General features: G+C 50.9%; 1 protein-coding gene across 2 annotated transcripts in view; it reads right to left on the bottom strand.

Moving 5' to 3' along the window:
- Positions 1–14039, bottom strand: part of LOC119969467 (probable phospholipid-transporting ATPase IIA) — a 280025-nt gene that overhangs the window by 25927 nt on the left and 240059 nt on the right. For both annotated transcript variants that reach the window (XM_038803124.1, XM_038803125.1), the window contains one exon: positions 13260–13324. In XM_038803124.1, the coding sequence (XP_038659052.1) occupies positions 13260–13324 (65 nt within the window). The remainder of the gene's footprint in view (positions 1–13259; positions 13325–14039) is intronic.

Below are 14039 nucleotides of genomic sequence, written 5' to 3'. Positions count from 1 at the left end.
TGAAGTTACTGTGAAAAGTCCCTAGTCGCCACATTCCAGCACCTGTTCGGATACACAAAGGGAGAATTCGGAATGTCTAATTCACCTAACAGCACTGGGAGGAAACTGGAACACCCGGAGGAAAGCCAGGCTGGGAGAAAGTGTAGATTCCGCTCAGAAAGTGACCCAAGCTGGGAATCGAACCTGGGACCCTGGCGAAGTGCTAACCATTGTGCTACAGTGCCACCCTTCTATCCATGTCCATTTATTTTACACAATAACCTTTGATGTGGCACCTTATCAAATGCCTTCTGGAAATCTAAACACATTACTATTTTAAACAATGAGAAGCTTTGTACCCAGTATCCAATCACCCTTTGACCCCCTCCTCACTATCCAGGATTGATGAACTCCCAGCCCTGTGCTGTCTCGAGATTCCTTTTGTAGTTTCCGACGGGTCTGACATATGGCCATATGACCTGATCAGCTCCATTTTGAATTGGCCTCTCCAGAACTCTAACCCACCCTCCCACTGCTGACTCTGGCTTGCGGTCTCTCCCTCTGACTTTTATCTAGGATGGAGACTCCCAAAGCCTCTACCTGTAGCAGCGGTTGCCCCTGGTAACTGTAAGTATAATCATAATTATAACCTTACTTAAGGGATATTGCCATTTTAATAGTTCAATAAGGTGGAATTTAAGTTAAGCAAACATATTAATTGAAAAGAAGTGAAATATGACAATTAATTCAGATTTAGAAACTGGGGCATATCTACTTTATGGTTATTGAAGAAAAAACATAAAATAAATAAATACTATATTCTTGCATACATATACTTTTTATACTAATTTGCCACTTACATTTTTGTTGAATAAATTTCCTCACAAAGTGTGTACAATATAATGACAATGTGTCTGTAAAGCTGGCCCGTGTCTTGCAGCTCTTGAAGGTCTGAAGATTATTGTTTGTGGCTCTAAGTTCAGGTTTGGCCACCCCTGCCTCAGAATATGATGATACTGGGAAGGCTGGATTTTTTGCTAACCCCTTTGCTGCCTTGACATAACTTTGGTGTACTTACTCACACTGCAGTTAAGATCATAAGAAATAGGAACAGGAGTAGGCCGCTCAGCCTCTTGAGCCTGCTCCAGCAGTCAATAGGGTCATGGCTGATCTGACATTCCACGGGCCCTTTCCCCATAACCCTTGATTTCCTTACCGATCAAGAATCCATCTATCTCAGCCTTAACTGTACCCAAGGACTCTGCCCTCACATCACTCTGTGGCAAGGAGTTTCAAAGACTCACAATCCCTAGAGAAGAAATTTCTCCTCATCTCAGTCTTAAAAAGGCATCCCTTTATTCTGAAACTATGCCCTCTGGGCATGAGGGCTGAGGAAGGAGCAGTGCTCCAAAAGCTAGTGTTTGAAACAAACATGTTGGACTTTAACCTGGTGTTGTAAGACTTCTTACTGTGCTCCCATGAGGGGAAACATCCTCTCAGCATTTACCCTGTCAAGCCCCTTAAGAACCTTTAAGTTTCAATGAGATCACATCTCATTCTTCTAAATTTCAGAAGACAATCACTCCATACCGGGGATCATCCCAGTGAACCTTCTCTGAACCGTCTCCAATTAAATAATATCTTTCCTTAAATAAGGAGACCAAAACTGCTCACACCACTCCAGCTGTGGGCTCACCAATGCTTTGTACAGTTGCATCAAGACTGCCCTACTTTTATAATCCAACCCCCTTGAAATAAGGGCCAACATTCCATTGGCCTTCCTGATTACCTTCTGCACCTGTGTACTAGCTTTCTGGGTTTCGTGCACAAGTACCCTCAAGTCTCTTTGTGTTGCAGCTTTCTGCAGTTTTTCTCCATTTAAATATTACTTTGTTCTTTTATCCTTCCTTCCAAAATGAGCAATGTCACATTTTCCCACATTATACTCCATTTGCCAACTTTTTTCCCACTTACTTAATCTTTTTCTTGTACTGACGGTGCTTGGAAGAGAATGCAGGAATGTTGATCCTGTGACATTGAAGGAATGGCAGTATATGCTCATGAGCCAACAGAATGTGAACCATAATCAGATGTGTTCATCACTCTATGGTGAAGCCCACGTGGCTTTCCTCAGACTCGTGTCCCATAGCATCGAGAGCCCTACAAGTCCGGGAGCTCCTGTAAAGTGTGGGGGATGGGATGGATATAACCTCGAGATGGGTAGAAGGTCATGGCTGAAAATGAGGGGTGGGGTTGCACTTCTATAGTGGCTAGGCAAAGGTCTCGTGAATGTGTGTCTCAAGAGTGATAGGGGGGATGCCTAATAGTATTTGTGGGAGGGTGCATGGACATAGCTTCCACTACACTGCTCAATGCTTAGACACGCGTGCCACATTTGTGCCCTTATAATTTCTTCATCTTTCTTTTTCTACCATATGCCCAGATGCAGCCCCAGCATCCACAATAGTAGGAGAGATCTTACCAACTGCTGCGCCCTCTTGCCTGTGATGGCTTCGGCCGCCATCCAACGGTGGACCGACAGAGGGCTCTGCCCTGCTGAGAGTCTCCTGCATAGGTGAAAAGGCAGGACACCCTTGGGTGCCTTTTTGGCACTCTCTCGTCAGTGTGTAACAGCACCTCACCGAGCCACTGCTGCAATGCATCCATGGCTAGCACGATGCAGTGCAGATCCGAGCACCCATCCGGCACTCACTGAATACTCAGCTGGAACTGGCTCTCTTCATGGTTGAAGCCAAGCACTCACATGCTGGTGGCCATCTCAGTGCTCATAACATGAGCGGACTCCTCAAGCCTTCGATCGAGTCTGCACATGGCTTCTGGCATCTTTGCCTGTCGTTCCCCTGTCTGACTCTGCATCCCCATCATGTCTTTTTTTTTTTAATTTAGAGTACCCAATTAATATTTTCCAATTAAGGGGCAATTTAGCGTGGCCAATCCACCTACTCTGCACATCTTTGGGTTGTGGGGGTGAAACCCACGCAAACACGGGGAGAATGTGCAAACTCCACACGGACAGTGACCCAGAGCCAGGATTGAACCTGGGACCTCAGCGCCGTGAGGCAGCAGTGCTAACCACTGCGCCACCGTGCTGCCCTCCATCATGTCTTTTAAGGTCAAGTCCAGAAGCCGGTCATCTGTGTGGGGCTCAGTATGGGGCTGTTTTCTTGCAGTACCCCACATGTCAGAGACCTCAGCTGTCACATCCTCCATCAGCTGTGGGTACGTGTCTGTGATGTGTTCACCAAACTGTGCCCACCCCTCCCCCCACTCCGAGCCTAATCTAGAAAATTCACCCACCGGGGTGAATGCGTCTTCACCTGTGGAGGGTATGGGTGAATCTCGTGATGGTGCACCCTCTGAACATTCTGGGCTGTCAGCCTCAGAGGGATGCTTGAGGTGGAGGTGTGGGGAGTGGAGATGGAGCTGCGGTTGGGGTGGAGGGTGGAGAGAGGTGGAGCTGGGGTGGTGGGGAGGGGGGCAGTGGGGGAGGGGGGTGGCTTGGATCTGGGGATGGGCTGCCTCGTCTTCTTGGTTTTGGATCTGCTGAGAGTTCTTGTAATGGAGAACAAAAGAATTTCCTGATTGTTATGCGCATACCCTTCTCTGATCAATGGTCTCTGTCCGGTGTTCCAGGCATTGGTCCTATACATCCATTTGTCAACACAGACTGCAGTCCTCCTCACTGGATTGGTGCAAAACTCGAGGCTGGCTATCTGCTCAACATGGTCCTGGTACTCCCCGACAAGTTGGGTGGCCTCCTCCTTGAAGTGGGTGAGGATTCTTATGTCGGGTGGTCCTCCACCAGTCATGCTGCGTTCCCAGTGATTGTGCGCACTTTCCTTTTGCAGACATACAGAAGGATTGTACGTCATCTTGATGGGTGTATGAGCAGTTTATGAGCATATATGCCATGACGGCTGCTGAGCCCAACCCAGTAATGTTGAACAACCGTACTGTCCTGTAACTGATACATTCACAGCATGAAATGGCTGCCACATAGTCAGTCCATATATACCATTTGCTGCTGAGGCCTGCATGCAATCCTCCTATCTGCCATCCCTTGGCATTTGGACATTTACATTGCCTGATGCCCTTATGAATGTCACTTTGCAGTGACTAGGCAGTGCAACTTAACCCTTGCAGGACACTGTAGACTGTTCACCCTTTGTCAGTATTGGACGAAGATTCAGCAGAGGGCCCCAGGTGCTCGCCTGCGCATCTATTTCTTTTTTTTTTAAATAATTTTTATTGAATTTTTCAAAATACAAACATTTTAACCCCCCCTACATTTACATTTAAATTATAACAAAACAAAGTCAAACCCCCTACTTAACAAGAAAAAGAAAAAAAAAAACCCCCCCCCCCCCCTACCCGCGCGTCCCCCCCCCCCCCGCCGGCGAACCGACAGTCAGACCCACTTATCATTTCTAGCAGCGTCCTCGGGCAGGCCTTGCCCGTGCCACCGCCGCTACCGTACTTCCTTCGTCGTTGTCCCCCCCCCCCCCCCCCCCCCCTCCCCCCCTCCCGCCCTCCCCTCCCCTCCCGGGTTGCTGCTGTCATGGCCTCAGTTTCTATCTCTGATCCAAGAGGTCTAGGAAGGGTTGCCATCGCCTGGAAAACCCCTGCACCGACCCTCTCAGGGCGAATTTGATCCTTTCCAATTGGATGAAGTTTGCCATGTCGTTTAACCAGGTGTTAACACTCGGAGGCCTTTCGTCCCTCCACTGAATCAGGATCCTCCTCCGAGCCACCAAGGACGCAAAGGCTAATATTCCAGCCTCCCTCGCCTCCTGTACCCCCGGTTCCACCCCAACCCCGAAGATCGCAAGTCCCCATCCTGGCTTGACCCTGGACCCCACCACTCTCGACACCGTCCCTGCCACCCCCTTCCAGAACTCCTCCAGTGCCGGACATGCCCAAAACATATGTGCATGATTCGCAGGGCTTCCCGAACATCTAATACACCTGTCTTCACCCCCGAAAAACCGACTCATCCTTGTCCCCGTCATGTGGGCTCTATGCAGTACCTTAAATTGAATGAGACTTAGTCTCGCACATGACGACGACGAGTTAACCCTCTCCAGGGCGTCTGCCCATGTCCCGTCCTCTATCTGTTCCCCCAGCTCTAACTCCCACTTATCTTTCAGCTCCTCTACTGGTACCTCCTCCACCTCCTGCATAATCTTATAGATGTCCGAGATCTTCCCCTCCCCGACCCAGACCCCTGATAGCACCCTATCACTCACCCCCCTGTCGGGGAGCGCGGGGAACCCCGCTACCTGTCGTCTGGCAAATGCCTTCACTTGGAGGTACCTGAACGTGTTCCCCGGGGGGAGCCCAAATTTCTCCTCCAGCTCTCCCAGGCTCGCAAACCTCCCCTCTATAAACAAGTCCCTCAGTTGTCTAATACCCGCCCTCTGCCAGCTCTGGAATCCCCCTCCTGTGTTTCCCGGCGCAAATCTGTGGTTCCCTCTTAGTGGTGCCCCTATCAGACCTCCCACTTCCCCCCTGTGTCGCCTCCACTGCCCCCAGATCTTGAGGGTGGCCGCCACCACCGGGCTCGTGGTATACCTCGTGGGAGGGAGCGGCCATGGTGCCGTTACCAGTGCCCCTAAGCTTATGTTGCCGCAGGACGCCCTCTCCATGCGCTTCCAGGCTGCCCCCTCCCCTTCCATCATCCACTTTCGTACCATCGATGTATTTGCCGCCCAGTAATATCCTGAAAGGTTGGGTAACGCCAGCCCTCCACTATCCCTACTCCGCTCCAAAAAGACCCTTCTAACTCTCGGGGTACCATGTGCCCACACATACCCCATGATACTACTCGTTACCTTCTTGAAAAAGGCCCTGGGGAGGAAGATGGGCAGACACTGGAACAAAAACAAGAACCTCGGGAGGACCGTCATTTTAACTGACTGCACCCTCCCTGCTAGCGACAGCGGCACCATGTCCCACCTCTTAAACTCCTCCTCCATCTGCTCCACCAGTCTGGAAAAGTTCAACTTGTGTAGGGTCCCCCAGTTCTTTGCCACCTGCACCCCCAAATACCTAAAACTTTTAACTGCTCTTTTGAAGGGGAGCCTCCCAATTCCCTCCCCTTGGTCTCCCGGGTGTATTACAAAGACCTCACTTTTCCCCAGATTTAATTTATATCCCGAAAAGTCCCCGAACTCCGCTAGTATCCCCATTACCTCCGGCATTCCCCCCTCCGGGTCTGCCACATACAACAACAAATCATCCGCATAGAGCGAGACCCGATGTTCCTCCCCTCCCCTTGTCAGTCCTCTCCACCCCCCTGAACCCCTCAGTGCCATCGCCAACGGCTCAATCGCTAATGCAAAGAGTAAGGGAGATAGGGGACATCCCTGCCTAGTACCTCGATGGAGCCCAAAATATTCTGACCTCCTCCCGTTTGTTACCACACTTGCCATCGGAGCTGAATAGAGCAGTTTTACCCACTTGATAAATCCCTCCCCAAACCCAAACCTTTCCAACGTCTCCCACAAGTATTCCCACTCCACCCTGTCAAATGCCTTCTCCGCGTCCAGCGCTACCACTATCTCCGCCTCCCCTTCCACTGCTGGCATCATAATCACATTTAACAATCTCCGAACATTTGTGTTAAGTTGGCGTCCCTTCACGAACCCCGTCTGGTCTTCATGGACTACCCCTGGCACACAGTCCTCTATCCTGGTTGCCAGGACCTTTGCTAACAGCTTGGCATCTACATTTAAGAGGGAGATAGGCCTGTAGGACCCGCACTGGACCGGGTCCTTGTCCCGCTTCAAAATCAAGGAGATCAGGGCCTGCGACATTGTTGGAGGCAGAACCCCCCCCTCGCGCGCCTCATTGAAGGCTCGCACCAGCACTGGACCCACCAAGTCCACAAATTTCCTGTAAAACTCCACCGGGAACCCATCCGGCCCCGGCGCCTTCCCCGCCTGCATCTGGCCTATCCCTTTAATTAGCTCCTGCAGCTCTATCGGCGCCCCCAACCCTTCCACCAGCTCCTCCTGTACCTTTGGGAACCCCAATTTGTCGAGAAAGTTCTTCATTCCCCCTCTCCTCTTCGGCGGTTCAGACCTATACAATTCCCTATAGAAGTCCCTAAAGACCCTATTCACCTCTTGCCCCTTCTGCACTACATCCCCACCCCTCTCTCTCACTCCCCCAATCTCTCTGGCTGCATCTCGCTTACGAAGCTGGTGTGCCAGCATCCTGCTCGCCTTTTCCCCGTACTCATACGCCGCACCCTGCGCCCTTCTCCACTGCATTTCCGCCTTCCTAGTGGTCAGTAGGTCGAACCTGGCCTGCAAGCTACGCCGCTCCCTTAATAGCCCCTCCTCTGGCGCCGCCGCATATTTCCTATCTACTTCTAGGAGCTCCCCCACCAGCCTCTCCCTTTCCTGCCTCTCCTTCCTCTCTCTGTGTGCCCTTATGGAGATCAGCTCTCCTCTAATCACTGCTTTCAAGGCCTCCCAGACCGTCCCCACCTGCACCTCACCTGTGTCATTCGTACCCAGATAGTTCTCAATGCCCGTTCTCACCCTTCTGCACACCTCTTCGTCCGCCAACAGCCCTACATCCAGGCGCCACAACGGGCGTTGGTCCCGCGCCTCCCCCATGTCCACGTCCACCCAATGTGGTGCATGGTCCGATATCGCAATGGCCGAGTACTCCGTGTCCTGCACTCTCGGTATCAGCCCCCTGTTCAATACGAAAAAATCGATCCTAGAGTACACTCTGTGGACGTGGGAGAAAAAAGAATACTCCCTCGTCCTAGGCCTACCAAATCTCCATGGGTCTACCCCTCCCATCTGCTCCATGAACCCCCTTAACACCTCTGCCGCTGCCGGCCTCCTATTCGTCCTGGAACTCGATCTATCCAGCCCAGGGTCTAACACCGTATTAAAGTCCCCTCCCATGATCAGGCCCCCTGCCTCCAGTCCCGGGATGAGGCCCAGCAGGCGCCTCATAAAACCCGCGTCGTCCCAGTTCGGGGCATACACATTTACCAGTACCACACTCTCTCCCTGCAGCCTACCCCTCACCATCACGTACCTGCCCTCCTTGTCTGCCACCACCTCTGCCGCCACAAACGACACTCTCTTTCCCACCAAAATCGCCACCCCCCGGTTCTTGATATCCAAGCCTGAGTGGAACACCTGTCCCACCCACCCCCTTCTCAGGCGGACCTGATCTGCTACCCTCAAATGAGTCTCCTGCAGCATTGCTACATCAGCCTTCAGTCCCTTCAGGTGTGAGAAGACCCTTGATCTTTTGACCGGCCCATTCAGCCCCCTTACGTTCCACGTGATCAATCGGGTCGCAGAGCGACCCGTCCCTACTCCCTGTCGATTAGCCATGTCTTGTCCCTTGCTCGCCCCGGGTCATCCCTTCTTTTCTGACCCGCTTCCCATAGCGATGGCCCCCCCCCCCACCCCCCCCGGCTCTCCCCTTCTCGTCCCTGGTCTTTCTAGCAGCAACCCGGTGTCCCCCCCCAGTCCCCCCCCCCCCCCCTTCCCCCCCCCCCCCCCCCCCCTGGCTAGGACCCCTCCTAGCCGCGATGTACCCCACATCGTACTCCCGAGAGTCAGCTGGTCTCCGCTGACCCGGCTGCTCCTGCCACATTCCGACTCCTCCCGGTTCACCCCATCTGCGCCCGTGAAAGATCCCCTTAAAACCCCCGAGAAAGACCCGCATAATCAACCCGCTCCCCCCCGTCCCGTCTCCCCAACTTAACGATATAAATACAAATACCCAATGGCAACTAAATACATAAATACTTAACTACATACTTAAATAACAAAATAATTAACTAACTATCAACTAACCGCGTGCCCAACCATCACCCTCCATCAAACAGTATAAATAACCGCAGATAACCATAACCCGAAAAGAAAAAAAAGAACCAAAAAACCCCCCCAAGCACCCAAAGAAAAAGGGTAAGAGGGGTAAATAACTAAGGGAAATTGGAAACGGGAAAAAACACCCCATAAGAAGCCACGACCCACAATAGAGATTTCAACAGTACAAATATACAGAAACACCCAACAACTCGAAACCTTCAAAATATTCAGAAAAGTCAACCGTTCGAGAAAAAACACCCCAAACACTCCACGAAACTGTTACCCAGTTCCGACCTGGCCTGAAAAAGAAAAGGGCCACTTGCACAATCAAGAGTCCCCCGGCGGCTACGACCGCCGGTGCTCCCAGGTTTTAGTTCGTGTCCAACTTTTCCTCTTGTACAAAGGTCCAGGCCTCCTCTGGGGACTCGAAATAATGATGTTGGTCCTTGTAGGTGACCCACAAGCGCGCCGGTTGCAACATTCCAAATTTGATCTTTTTCGCGTGTAGCACCGCCTTTGTCCGGTTGTACCGGGCCCGCCGCTTTGCCACCTCCGCACTCCAGTCCTGGTACACCCTTACCGTCGAGTTCTGCCACTTGCTGCTTTTCTCCCTTTTAGCCCACCTCAGGACTTTCTCTCGATCACTCAGCCGCTGGAACCGCACCAGCACCGCCCTCGGGGGCTCGTTTGCCCTAGGCCTCCTGGCCATGACCCGGTATGCCTCTTCCAATTCCAGGGGCGCCGGACCGGCCCCTTCCCCCATCAGGGAGCTCAACATCTCCGCCACATATCCCGGGAGATCCGACCCCTCCAGGCCTTCTTCCAGGCCCAGGATCCTCAAATTTTTCCTCCTCATCCGAGTGTCCAGCTCCTCGAAGCGGCTCTGCCACTTCATGTGGAGTGCCTCGTGCACCTCCACCTTTGCCTCGATGACTGTGGCCTCCTCCTCCCTCGCGGCCATCTCCTGCTGCAGATCTTTAATCGACGCCTCTTGGATCGCCTGGGCTCCCACCAACCTGGTGGCCGTCGCGTTCATGGACTCTAAGAGTTCCACTTTCATCTCCGTGAAAAAACGGAGGAGAGCGGCCTGCTGCTCCTCCGCCCATTTCTTCCACTCCTCCGGTGCACCGCCGGCCGCCATTTTGATTTTCTTCCCCCGCTTTTTTTGGGGAGCTGCTGCCGTTTTTCTTGCCGCTCCACTCCGGGTACCGACCATAAAATCGGTCTAGTTCTCCTCAGGGGACCTTCCCCCACCGGGATTCGTTTTTTCAGCGCCGTTGGGGCCCTCCAATTGGCCCAAAAACACCTTTGTTGCAGGAGCTTCCAAATGTGCGGCTTAGCTAGTCATAGCCGCAACCGGAAGTCCTGCGCATCTATTTCTGACCAGGCCTGGTGGAGAACCCCTACTGCCATCCCTGGCCTGCCGTCATTCCCAGACCTGGAGGAGAACCTGCAACGAAACTTTGCTGAACTGTGAGGCCACTCGTTATTTGCTCTGAGACATCCTGAATCGTAGGGTAGCAGTGTGCAGGGATGGTGTGGTTGGGGGTGGGCGGTTGAGAAAATGTGCTTGCTGTATGAGAATGAAAGTGATGCTGCTGGCTTGCAGGGAATTAATTTCTGTCTGATGGCCTTTAAATATGGTATGTGGACCTGCAACACTGTGAGGTACTGGTTGCCTCCCTCCCAACGCTGCAGCAAGATTCGCTGTGTTCCTCATGCATTCATAGCTAATTGGCACACAATCCCGTGTGACCATCCATCCTACCCCTGAGCGGGAGTATCACTCACTTCCACGCCTGCCATTGAACTCCACTCCAGAATGGAAAATTCCACACATTAACTCTATTTCTCTCTCCACAGATGCTGCCAGACCTGCTGAGTGTTCCAGCATTTTTTGTTTTTATTTCATCCTGAGTTCTGACTCACAGCATAAAAGAGAAATAATTTTAAGTTGACACATGTATCCTGCTAGACTGTAGGTTGAAATTAACCAGTGTATTCCAAAACACATTCCAATCGCAAATTTCCTGGATTAAACTCTAAAGGACCATTCAGGCAATGTTTGTTTTACAATTAGGATGTGAAGTCATGAGGCAACACTGATTCATGTTAGAAGAATAATACATTCTCAATTCTATGGTATTACACTGCTGTTCTAAAGCAGCAGATGATTCACGAGCAACGTCACAGGCGATGTTGACATATTCAACAATTTATTTGGCAGTATTGCTCATGGATGATATGCATGTGGATATCATCACTTCTGCATCAGAGTTTTTAAATATGTAAAACTATCTACAATTATAGTGTGCTTCAGGCAGCACGGTAGTACAAGTGGATAGCACTGTGGCTTCACAGAGCTAGGGTTCGATTCCCCTCTGTGTCACTGTCTGGGCGGAGTCTGCACGTTCTCCCCGTGTCTGCATGGGTTTCCTCCAGTTTCCTCCTACAGTCCAAAGACGTGCAGGTTAGATGGATTGACCATGCTAAATTGCCTTAGTGTCCAAAAAAGGTTAGGAAGGATTATTGGGTTACGGGGATAGGGTGGAAGTGAGGGCTTAAGTGGGTCGGTGCAGACTCGATGGGCCGAATGGCCTCCTTCTGCACTGTATGTTCTGTGTTCTGGGCTGGAGTGTCACAGCCCCCTTGGCTAGTGTGCAGTCAATTCCAGCCCCACTTGACCCTGAGTCATGGCACATGTGAAACCAATGTTATTATAAAATACCTGAGGACCGTGGCTGAGTTCAATAAGCTGCAATCACCAGGTTTGTAAATTTAACACAAATAACCTTTTATTATTTAACAATAATATAATTAAACTGACAAAAATGTAAGTGACTATCTAATACCCCTTACCCAAACCCTTGTTTCCAACTCGCCCCACTCTACATATTCACACGCACACCACACAGATAACATTGAAGAAAAGAGTGGTGGAGAGGGAAGAAGAATTTATGATAAAGTAAATAGGATAAAAGATCTCCGATGCATTATGATGGTTTTAGCACATTGGTTAGCACTGTTGCTTCACAGCGCCAGGGTCCCAGGCTCGATTCCCAGCTTGGGTCACTGACTGTGCGGAGTTTGCATGTTCTCCCCGTGTCTGCGTGGGTTTCCTCTGGGTGCTCTGATTTCCTCCCACAAGTCCTGAAAGATGTGTTGTTAGGTAATTTGGACATTTTGAATTCTCCCTGTGTACCCGAACAGGCACTGGAATGTGGCAACTAGGGGCTTTTCACAGTAACTTCATTGCAGTGTCAATGTAAGCCTACTTGTGACAATAAAGATTATTATTAAAGATTATTATTATTAGTTAAAGTCTTTCAGAAGTTCAAGCTTTTGTTTCTATGGTTCTTACTTCTAAGCTTGAGATCGTTTCTTGAACAAGGTCTACTTTCTATGTAGATTCAAGATAATTTCAAATATATAAGGTGTGATTGAACAGCCTCAGCGAGATTTGCGATGCTTGAAATGCCTCGCGAGATCTAACAAGATCTCACAAGACATTGCGATCTGGATCTCGCCCAGTGAGGACGAGATCCAGATTAACCTATTTAAATGAGCCATTAGGTTCATTTAAATATATCTGTGCCCGATTATCTGAGGCCCGCGAATGAATGCCCGCACCTGGGAGAGTCCGCCATAGTGCCGTTTAGCACTGTTCCACACAAACATGGACCAAGTGTAGCAGCACCTGGGGGGGTCTACCAGGCCATCAGAGGCACTTGGGTGGTCGGGCTCTGGGCAGGATGGTACCCTGGCACTCCCACTGCCACTCTGAAATCTTGGCACTGCCAGGCAGGGTGCCAGGCTGGCAGTGCCCAGGTGCCAGGGGTAGGGATCGGACCCGGGGACTTGCCCTTCAATTTTCCCCCTTTTGAGAAAACTTTCCCGAAGAAACCCAGCTGACAACAGGAACTAACTGAATGAAGAATTTGTCACATTTTAATTGGACATAAATGTTAATCTCAAAAAACGTCAGAGTAAAATAGAATAGGTATGAATTTTCATTTTGGGGGTGGCACGGTGGCACAGTCCTTAGCACTGCTGCCACACGGCACCGAGGACCCGGGTTCAATCTGGCCCCACTGCCTGTGTGGAGTTTCCCCGTGTCTGCATGGGTTCCACTCCCACAACCCAATGACGTGCAGGGTAGGTGGATTGGCCAGGCTAAATTGCCCCTTAATTGGGGAAACAAATGTCATTTTATCCACAGTGCAGATGGGAATTAGGAAGTAAGTAGCAATTTTCTTTTAAGGGATCATTTGCACCTGAATTATTCACCCACGTTATCACATTTTATAATATACCCCGTGGATTAATTCAGATTTTCTCTGAGATGATTCTTTACTCTTTAATAAAGCTTGAAGTTACAGTAGTAACTAAAAATATGTAAAATTTACTTACCCGATGACAAGGAAACCTTGGTACAGAGGGATGGAAGCAAAATAAAATACTGACGAAAAAACAGCCTGTGGAAAGATACAGAGTTAGTTAACAAGTGGAACTATTTTAACTAGCATCAAAGTTGGATATATTAGTATTTGCTTTTGAAACAGATATTACGAAAATATTAGTGGACAAGTGGTGAAATGGAGTCACCACTGTGATCTTCCACATCACTATTTCTGACTTCAGCCTGATTGTTGAAGTTTGTACCTGGCCCCAAGGAGAGTGGAAATACATCAACTCTGTGGGCGAGATTCTCCGGACTCACGACGGGTCGGAGAATAGCGGGCGTCGGAAATTTTTACGGCGACGCTGTTCCGACGCCCTCCCGCTATTCTCCGAACCCCGCAAATTGTCGGAGTCGCGTTTCCCGACAAACGCCTCCTTCCCGCCCCTGACACGACCAGAATCGCCACTGAGAGCCCCCCCGCTATTCACCGGCCCGGATGGGCCGAAGTCCCGACGTCATGGCGCCCTGTTTGGACGTCGTGAAACACACCTGCTTTTTAAATTCGTCAACCAGTCGGCCTGGCTGACGACTGCTTGGAGGAGGTCAGGGCACCACTCTGCGCACCGCTCAGCGCACCGCTCAGCTCACCGCTCGAGTCTGGCCACAACGGGGAAGGCATCCCTGGGAACGGGAGGGGGTCCAGAACGGGGGCGGTGGGGGGGACGGAGGGGGCAGTGGGGGAGACGGAGGGGGCAGTGGGGGAGACGGAGGGGGCAGTGGGGGAGACG

The sequence above is a fragment of the Scyliorhinus canicula genome, chromosome 7 (genome assembly GCF_902713615.1).
Source record: "Scyliorhinus canicula chromosome 7, sScyCan1.1, whole genome shotgun sequence".
In the NCBI taxonomy this organism is placed as follows: domain Eukaryota; kingdom Metazoa; phylum Chordata; class Chondrichthyes; order Carcharhiniformes; family Scyliorhinidae; genus Scyliorhinus; species Scyliorhinus canicula.
Note: the sequence above shows the minus strand (reverse complement) of the source record. Positions and strands in the feature narration are given on the sequence as shown.